This window comes from Mustela putorius, unplaced genomic scaffold, assembly GCF_011764305.1.
Source record: "Mustela putorius furo isolate JIRA1106 unplaced genomic scaffold, ASM1176430v1.1 tig00000127_pilon_pilon_pilon, whole genome shotgun sequence".
Lineage (NCBI taxonomy): Eukaryota > Metazoa > Chordata > Mammalia > Carnivora > Mustelidae > Mustela > Mustela putorius.
In genome coordinates, this window is record NW_025421288.1 from 3,318,077 (window position 1) to 3,328,690 (window position 10,614).

Here is a 10,614-nt window from a genome sequence, read left to right on the forward strand (position 1 = left end):
AGACCCTTTGTTTGAAGACACAATTCCCAGCAGTGTAAAAAGGAACTAACAAATTTAATTTCTTTACCCTTGATCATAGCCAAAAGGCTGACAAGTGATCCTTTAATTTCTTTAATGCTCATTTTGTAAACATTTTTTGATAACATAATAGTTTTTCAGACATTCTGTTGAATTTTGAAATATTCCAAAAGTCTACTTTTATTCCCCAAGGCTTATTTATGTGATCTAAATTCTTTGGATCTTATTTTTTATTTATAAATGACAGCTAATTCATTGATCTCCATCATGCTTTCTTTCATTGATTCATTCAGCCAAAAATTATTAAAAGTATCATTTCACCAAAAATGTATATTTTTTTTCCTTGTAGAGGCTTAGAAGTCAAAAAAGCCGTCTGTATATAAAGGAAGAAGGGAAATACCATTGAGTCAACAGTCTTTTCCAAGTTAAATATGAAACACAGAAATATCAATTCCCATGAGGATTTTAAAACACAAAAATTTGACTACATGAGGGGAAATAAATACCATAATACACTGCTGATAGAAAAACCATGTAATTCCTATGGCGGGATATGTACCTAGTAAAATTATAATAGTCAACAAACCCACTTCTTAGAACCTATCCCAACAAATACTAGCAGAAAATGCAAAATAGCACATGTGCAAAGTTATTTGCTGGCATATTATTTATATTAGTAACATATTGACACCCAAATACCCAGTGGTAAGCACAGCTGTTCTAGAAATAGGGACGATTTCAGGTGTCCTACATGACGAGCATCAGAACATAATATTAAATCAGAAAGATATTAAAAAGGGGAAAAGAAAAATTTAATGTAAATTAAAGCGAAAAAGAAAAAAAGGATACTTCCCATAAAACAAGAAAAGAGGATGATTAAAGATATGTACATGTGGAGCACATGGGTGGCTTAGTCTCTGAAATGCCTACTCTTGATTTTCAACTCAGGTCATGATATAAGGGTTGTGAGATCCAGGCCCCTGTGGGGCTCTGTCCTGAGCATGGAGCCTGCTTAAGATTCTCACTTTCTCTCCACTCTTCCCATCCCTCTCTTTCTCTCAAAGAAAAAAAGAAGAAAAAACAATATGTAAAAAAGATATGTATATGTATTTTTAAGATTTTATTTATTTATTTCACAGAGAGAGATCACAAATAGGCAGAGAGGCAAGGGGAAGCAGGCTCCCCGCCGATCAGGGAGCCCAATGCAGGGCTCGATCCCAGGACCCTGAGATCATGACCTAAGCCGAAGGCAGAGGCTTAACCCACTCAGCCACCCAAGTGCCCCTACATCTGATTTTTTAAAAAAGAAAACACATTAAGAGGACCCGTGGAAATGAACAAAAGTCGTTCCCTACAGGGAAGGCAGGGAATGAAGTGGGTGCTGACAGGTACGGAAGACAGTCTTACTTTGAATATATTTTGTTATGCATTTTGATTTTAGAATCATATCAAAGTCTTAAGGAATTAAAAAGAAAAGTAAGCCAAAAGTGGGAAAAAAGGAGACTTCATTTTAGAAGCCTTCGAGTAGATCTCATTGTATTCAAATGAAAGGCAACGGCTTTACATCGATCCACAAACCTCTGAATGATGTGGCCATGTCAACTCTCAGACTTCCTCCTTCTGCCTAAGATAACAGCATATTCCCACCACAGGTTTTTGTTTGTTTGCTTGTTTGTTTTTTTATCAAATGGACTAATGTTTTTATAGACATTCTTTCAGGGAAGATGCATGAACAGAAACTAGGCACATGAAAAGATGCTCAACATCATTAGTCATTAGAAAAATGCAAATCAAAACCAAAATTAGATACTACTTCATACTCCATCTGTTTTCTGTTCTGCATAGCTGGTGCTGAGGCTGAACAGCTACATCAGCCAGCCTCACCAGCTCTGTGGACACTATTGGTTTTCATCTAAAGCAAATTTAGATAAAGCGAATGATCCAATACTGTGGGGTGATTACAACAAGATATCAAGTGCCCTGTGATTTCTTTGCACTCAGTTTTCTAGAGATGGAAGAAGAAAATCAACATTCTTTTAAATTCATCTTTGCTGTTGAATTGAAATGTCAACCATAACAACAGTTTGAAACATTAATCTCAGACGAAAGCTTTCGATGTTGCTCCTTGGGAAACTGATTTTTGTCCACTGTTTTTCAAAAGCTGCTACTAAATCCAAGGCCCACAAACTGAGCATTTATTTTAAATAAATTCATAATTTTAATATGAAACCAATGTGACAAAATTTAAAGCAGATATAATAAACAATCAAAGCACAGATAGCAATTAATCAAACTGTTTTCCCAAAAGAGATAATTAAAATCTTCTTCTACCCTAGATTCTTCCATTAAGTAATGTCCCAGAAGGTGATCTACCATTTCAAGGGAAATAACTTGGTCCCCAAACACTAAACATCAAATAACTACGTGTTTTGAATACATATAATTATGTTGTTTTTCAGTGTTTGTTAAAAAATAATGTAATACCCCCCCAAAAAAAAGCTTCCTGAGGGACCATACACACACAATTCAAATGTCTCATAATACCTGGGTAATTTTAAATATTACTGGATTCACAAAGATTCCTTCCAGGTGCAGTAGACCAGACTACTTAGGGGTTTATAGTTCCACTGAATGACTGTGTATTTAATATCGAAAGATCTCATACCCTAGGAAAAATATGAAATACCTGTGATGTAAACACTATTTGATGAACATCAGATGAGAGCAGCCTGATCTGAGATGCTGGAACTAGATTTTCTAGATTTATTTCAGCCATGTTAAAGACCTTGGAATTTTATCTTGAGAGCAATGGGAAGACACTGAATGATTATATCATAAAAATGACATCCACATCTCTAAAAGTTCATATAAGCTAAAACGTGAGGAACAGAAAGTTATAGGTAAGACTGGAGTCAAGATTAAAAATTAGGGGTCAGTTGCCAACAAAACAAAACAAAAGTCATTGTGATTTGAATCAAGGAAACAGTATAAGTGAACAGATCTGAAAAGTATGTAAAGTATGTGGGAAATACTGGGAACAAATTGAATATTGCAACAGGGAACAGGAAAGCAAAGTAAAAGATTAGTCTCTGATTTGGGAAACTGAATGGATAATGGCACTGCTCATTGAAGATATAAAATATATACTCCAGGTTTTGAGTATTAGGTCCAATGTACAGAGATTTAATATAATTTAATATAAGTTCTTTTCTGTATGTGATACTCTTGCATATGTATCTTCAGCATATAGAAGCCTACTGAGGATTTAGTATTGGTCAAAATCACTAACAAGAAAGTTAAAAGGGAAAATGTGGGGGCTTTGGAGAGAGCTTGAAGAACATGTTGTCTAAAGCAGAGGTGATAGAAGCAGAGCCTCCAAGATAGAAAATCAAAATGGACACATAGTAAACTCAGAGACTGTTCTGTTCTGGGAACCAAAGGTGTATTCAATAGAGTTTAATGCTACCAAGTTGTAAAAAAAAAAAAAAAAAAAAAACAAAAAAACAAAAAACAGTGGGGGCGGGGGCTTTCTTGGATTTAGGAATAGGGAAGTTGGCAGTAAACTTGGTGAGGGGATTTCTTGGTTTAATGGGAAAAGCAGGTAGGCTGTACCTCGTTAAGTCATAAATATGATTGAAAAATTGGGGGTAGGTGCCTGTTCTAAGATGTTTGGTTGAAAGCGCTGAAGGGAAGGCGTGCCTGGCTGGCTCAGTGGGTTAAGTGTCTGCCTTCAGATCAGGTCTTGATCCTGTGGTCCTGGGGTTGACTCACATGTCAGGATCCCTGCTCTGCAGGGAGCCTGCTCCTACCTCTGCCTGCAGCTCCCCCTACTTGTGTGCTTGCTCTCTCTCTCTCTCTCTGTCAAATAAATAAATAAATAATTTTTTTTTTTTAAGTGCTGAAAGGGAGAGAAAAGATAAAAGTAGTAACCAAGATAAAGTTTCTATGGATACATTAATCAAAATTTAAGTGGGGAAAGTGCTTTTTATATTTTGCTATATTTTACCTGCCTTGACTCTCTGTGTCCTAACCATATGAAATAACATGAGACAATGCAATGGTAAAGTAAAATCAAGTTAACTCACCATCTGCTGTGCTGAAGAAAGGAAGGGAGATGATTTCAATTCTGCCAGCTCTCATGCATTCAGAATCCAGCACAGGTTTATGGAAATGTTCTGTAACCTGTAGCTGTTCTAAATGCTGCTTCGATTCTATTCATTTTGGACCATTTAGATATGTGAAGAAAAAAGGTAAAATAATGCCTCCTAATCATTGAAAGCTGTTTTACAATCTGGAAAATTATTCTCTAGTGTGCATTTTGCCAAAAGATAAAGCCAGAAAAATCACAGTCCTATTTTTCCTTAGTATTAATAGTATATATGTATTTTTTTTTACTTTTTAAAAAATTATTACTTTTTTAAATAAACATATAATGTGTTTTTATCCTAAGGGGTACAGGTCTGTGAATCTCCAGACTTACACACTTCACAGCACTCACCATAGCACATACCCTCCCCAATGTCCATAACCCCACCACCCTCTCCCTACCCCCTCCCCCAGCAACCCTCAGTTTGTTTTGTGAAATTAAGAGTCACTTATGTTTTGTCTCCCTCCTGATCCCATCTTGTTTCATTTATTCCTTTCCTACCCCCAAACCTCCCATGTTGCATCTCCACTTCCTCATATCAGGGAGATCATATGACAGTTGTCTTTCTCTGATTGACTTATTTCACTAAGCATGATACCAGCATATGTGTATTAAAAAAAAAAATGGAGATTAGTAAAAAGAAGAAAATTGCAAATTACACCAAACAGGATATCTAAAAATAGTACTAATAGTTTGGTTTTGACTTTCATTTTATATTTTCTACCCACGATTTTGGTAACTCTTAATATTCTTATGAAATGATGAAATTGTAATAATTTTATGACCTATAGCCTAAGAAATCATTTTGATATATATTGTCAAAGCCACTTGCACTCTTCACGTTCCTTCCTTTATATTTAAAGAAATATTCAAGTTTATTTCTTCATGTTTATTTCTTTATATTTAAAGAAAAGTACAACACAGACTTTGCCATTGTATTGATTATAAAACATTAATAAAAGTACTCTTTCTTCTTCTTCTTCAGCATCTTGGTGAACTTTATATCATGGAATTTCTGCCTGGACCAAATCCTTTCACACTAAAAGCATAAACGGAATCCACACAAAATTCAGAACGCTATCAAGATTGTGCTCTGGCTGAATTTAACGTAACACCGCGGCTCGCCAGGGCTATCCTCTCACATTGAATTGATTATTCCTAGCAGAGTGAAGTTTATTCAGAGTGTGTCCCCTAGAGGAGTTTATTGTAGATTTGTCATTCATCATTTACTGTTCATCTATTTCATGGCAAAAGGCAATCATTCAGTAGTCACTGAGTTCATCCTCTTGGGCCTCACAGATAACCTGGAGCTTCAGGCCACTCTCTTTTGTGTTTTCCTATTGATTTACTTAGTTACTGTCTTGGGTAATCTTGGTCTGATTGTGCTCATCCAAATCAGTCCTCAACTTCACACTCCTATGTATTTTTTCCTCTGTCACCTGGCGTTTGTTGATTTTTATGGTACCTCTGCCATCACTCCGAACACCCTTGTGAACTCTTTACGAGAAATTAAAAGCATGCCATTTTATGCATGTGCCACTCAAGTGGGCTGCTTTATCACATTTTCAGTCTGGGAATTATTCATGCTGTCTGTCATGGCCTATGATCGGTATGTGGCCATCTGCAACCCTTTACTCTACATCGTTCTCATGCCCAGGAAACTCTGCATCCAGTTGGTCACTAGCTCTTACATCTACGGATTCACCGTGGGGCTCATTCAAGCAGCGGCTACATTCCACATGTCCTTCTGTGACTCTAATGTGGTTAACCAGTTCTACTGTGATGATGTTCCCTTGATTGCTCTCGCCTGCTCTGACACCCAAGTCAAAGAGTTGATGCTGTTCATCATTGCTGGATTCAATATGTTCTGTTCTCTTATCACTGTTCTCCTATCCTATGTGTTCATTGTCTTCGCCATCTTAAAGATCCATTCTGCTGCAGGAAGACAAAAAGCCTTTTCTACATGTGCTTCTCACCTGTTTTCTATTACTGTATATTACGGGACCCTCAGTTTTATGTACCTGCGCCCCAAGTCAAGCTACTCACTGGATAAAGACAAATTTGCCTCGGTATTCTATGCAGTGGTGATTCCCATGTTAAATCCTTTAATCTATAGCTTGAGGAATCAGGAAGTAAAAAATGCTTTCAAGAAGATTTTTGAAAAGGTATATTCTAGTAATCGATAATAAGGTGTGTGTATTTTCTTTCTTTTTTTTTTTTTTAAGAAATACTGGATGTTAAGAATTTAAGTGAAGGCTTATACATGGTACAGTGCCAGTAAGTGTAGAAACTTTTGTTTTCTAAAGCTCAGTTCTCTGATCACTATCTCCTTGAAAAAAAAATAGATATTTTCTTGGTTTTGCTCACATGTTTGTAGTAGATATTCTACAAATGCTTGTTTAATTGTTGAATTGTAAAAAAGAGATAAAAACCATCCATTCTGTTTTTCCAGGAGATGCTTCAGTAATAGAGGTGAAGAACAAAGCAACTTAATAGCATAACTTTATCTTTTTTCACTGTGATGTTGAAAATTTTAGGTGGTCTTGCAGGACATCAACTATGTGAATGTTATTGAAAATACCAGATATGATTTACTTCCATAGTTGAATTGGAGTAAAAGATAACAAGGTGCTTGTTCGAAGGGTTTTGGTTTAAAAATACCTGAAAATGTGACCTTGCTCTTTACTTTATATGTCCCTATTGATATGGTTGAGCATTTTTTTAAAGACTTTATTTTATTATAACTATGCTAACATATCATAATCATCCAAAGTCCATAGTTCTCCTTAGTGTTCACTCTTGATCTTGTACATTGTATGGGTTGGGAAAATGACTTATATCTATCATTGTAATATTATACAGATATTTTCATTGCCCTAAAAAATCTTCTGTGCTCTACTTATTCACCTGTCCTTGGCCATTCTTACCCCTGGCATCTGCTGAATTTTTTACTGCCTCCATTCTTTTCTAGAGTGTCATAGAGTTAGAATCATATGTATGCAGCCTTTTCAGATGGGCTTTTTTCACTTGGTGATCATGTAAGTTTCCTCCCTGTCTTTTCATGGCTTGATAGCTCCTTTCTTTTTAGTACTAAAACATTTGACTGTCTGAATAAACCATAGTTTATTGATCCATTCACCTACCAAATGACAGCTGCTTCCAACTTTTGACAATTATGAATAAAGCAGCTATAAACATCAGTGTGCAAGTTTGTGCATCGATTTAAGTTCTCAGCTCCTTTGCTTAAATACCAATGAACACAATTGCTGGGTCATGTGGTAAGACTATGCTTATTTTTGTAAGCAGCTGCCAAACTTTCTTGGCTGAACATTTTAACATGATCGTTCAAACACTACCCCTTCTATATTTTCCTCCCATTCAGCCAGGACTTTAACTGCACCAATTACCCCTGAATGGAGTGACACAAGCCTTATTCCACATGGTTACTAAGAATCTAATTGCTTTGTCCTTGTTAATGTATATGTTTTGCAGTTGCCCAATGACAATGGCATTATCACTGAGCAAGAAAGTTCTAAAGATATTCTGAATTTCTGTGTTCCAGCCCATTTGTGCATTGGCACTCCTAATTTTTATGTTAATTAGAACTGACCACCTTAGCCACCACACTAATTCATTCTTTGCCTGTTGGTCTGTAAGTGTGAAGTTGTCACAGATTCCATTTTGTTAAAACACTAATTAAGATGCTGGTAGAAATATTTGCCTTCTGGAACTCCAAACCTATAGCTCAGAATAGCCTAATATTGTAGGAAGAGGAGACCCAAATTCAGAAATTAGGTCACAGGATGGAATTACGAGAAGAATCCTACTACCATCCTTCAGAACAACCTTGTAAGTCGGAATGTAATAAGGCACAAGTCCGCTTATGACTAATTCCTCCATAACATGGCAGCCTTTCTTTGCACTCGGCCCAAATTTTATTTAGAACTTCTTCAGTGGGACCTCTAACCCATGAAACCATAACATACATTGGCAGGAGTCTGTGGAGCAGAGACAAATAATACAAAAACCTGGATCACTTGTTCATATAATTATTGGTGCCATTTCAACACAATTTAACTAGGTTATAAATGAATTACTTCCATCTTCAATGGACTGCTATTGTGCCAGCCCCAAATTGTGAGTTGGTGAACCTATAACATATTATTGGTAACTGATGCTGAGTTTTCACTTGGTGTCTTTTCATCCAGGATCATTTAGTTTCTACTAGGGCACAGTAGAACATGGAAAGCTATTTTATTTCTTCTTCAGAAGGTCTAGGTTTGCTCCAAGGTCCTTGTGGTGATGTGGATTTGAGCTTCCAAGGACCCAAGCACCATTGTTTCTAATACAGATATCTCCAAAATCATTGGATCACTTGCAGAATCTACTCTTTCCCTAGAACTGAATCAAATCAGGTCATCTGCTGTAATACCCAGCAAATGGCTCAGAGCTATAATCTCAAACGTGGCATATGCTGCCTGGTAAGTCCAAACAGTCCCCCAGAGTGCTGTATGCATTTCTGAATTGCTGAGAGTTTGTGGCACAGCAATGTGTCTTTTACTTTGGAGGGGATGGAAGTGCAAAGAGTACTCCTTAAAACTCAGCTTAAAGAAAACGTACTGAGGAAACTACTGTACTCTGAATATTTGTGTATTAAATATTCCCCCTAATTTTTGACTCCTATATGTTATTAAGGCATCAAAGGATCTTGCCATTCACAGTGCACCAGGTATAATTAGCAAGATTCTATGAATATAGTAACCTTACATTATGTTTTGTTAAATGTCAAGATGATAAAATCCCCAGTGGACAATGTTTTTAATCTTTATTGGGATATAATTGACAAGCATAAATCATATATATTTGAGGAGTACAACTTTATGTTTTAAATTATATATATATACATTGTGAAATAATTGTGACAGGCTAACGAATATATCTATCAGCTCCCATAATTACCATTTCCTCCTTCCTTCCTTCCTCTCTGTCATAAGAACACTTAAGATCTACCTTCTTAGCAAATTGCAAGTACACACTACGGTACTGTTAACTATAGTCACATTGCTCTACTGTATCTCCAGAGCATATGTGTCTTGCATAACTAGAACTTTGCATCAACACTTCCCTCATTTCTTCTTCCATTCCCAGCCCCTGTCAACCATTCTACTTTCTACATTAGATCATGCAGGATTTGCCCTTCCATGTCTAACTTATTTTACTTAGCATAACATCTTCCCAGGACATGAACAAATTTTGAAAATAAAGCATTGATATATCCTTGAAGAAGTCTGCTCTAAAGTAATTTATTTACTTTTTTTTTTTTTTTTTGGTAAAGAAACTAAGGCTCTTCATTGATCCATATTACCAGATGCATTTTCTCAAGGTAAACAATTGTATTCACCTTGTGTGTATGCATTATCCCCATTTTATAAATAACTGAATTTTAAAGATAATAAGTGACTTGTTCAAGATCACACACCTTGTAGGTGGCAAAGTTAGGATTTGGGGCCAATGCTTCTGAATTCAAAATGCATGGGTTTTAATACTCTAAGACATTCAGGGTGTCATATTTTTTATACATTTGTTCTATTTAAGTGCCTTGAGACAGATTTGGAAAGATCATAGTTGTGGTAGGTTACTACCAAATAGTCCACACAAATCCCTAAGTCTATATTCACACACTTGTATAGTTACCTCTCTTATGGACGGTGGCCCTATGACTTGCTTTATAAAATAAAATGCTCAAAGGTGATGTTATGCTGTAATTTCTAAGGCTTGACTCTTTTTCTCCATTGGAGTGCTAAAGGTTAGACCTGACCACCATATTTATGGACACCCAAGCTAGATGCCTGGAGATGTCACTTGCATAAAAGAAAGTATTTCAGCTGACAGACTCACCAAGTGTCAGTTGTTATCAAGATTATCTTGGGTCACACATCCTACTGCCCGATTTCCAGCACATGAAGAAGGATTGTCTAATAAGGTCACAGACTCATGAGAGATAATAAATCATGGTTGCTTTAGGCCACGGGTCTTTTGTTTTTTTTATTTTTTATATTGCAATAGATAGTTGGAACAATAAATCACAAAAAGAATTGCAGATAAAAAAATTTAAAGGTTTTCTTTATTTATTCATAAGAGACAGTGAGAGAGAGAGAGGGAGGCAGAGACAGAGGGAGATGCAGTCACCCCACAGACACCCCACCCCAAACATGGACCCAACCCCAGGACACGATCCCAGGATTCTGGGATCAGGACCTGAGCCGGAAGCAGACACTTAATCAACTGAGTCACCCAGGCACCCAAGAATTGCAATTTTTAAAGATTAAGTTAGTTCTGAATTGCCTGGGTGGCTCAGTTGGTTAAGCATTCAACTTTTGATTTCTGCTCAAGTCATCATCTCAGGGCTGTGAAATGGAGCCCCAAGTCAGGCTTCATGTTTGTTGTTC

The 10,614-nt window shown here is 36.5% G+C and overlaps 1 protein-coding gene across 1 annotated transcript; it reads left to right on the top strand.

The window, feature by feature from the left end:
- Positions 1–5,409: 5,409 nt before the first annotated feature.
- On the top strand, positions 5,410–6,351 carry LOC101686769 (olfactory receptor 5AL1-like). The gene has a single exon (XM_004782241.1). The coding sequence runs from the start codon at positions 5,410–5,412 to the stop codon at positions 6,349–6,351; it is 942 nt and encodes a 313-aa protein (XP_004782298.1).
- Positions 6,352–10,614: the final 4,263 nt, after the last annotated feature.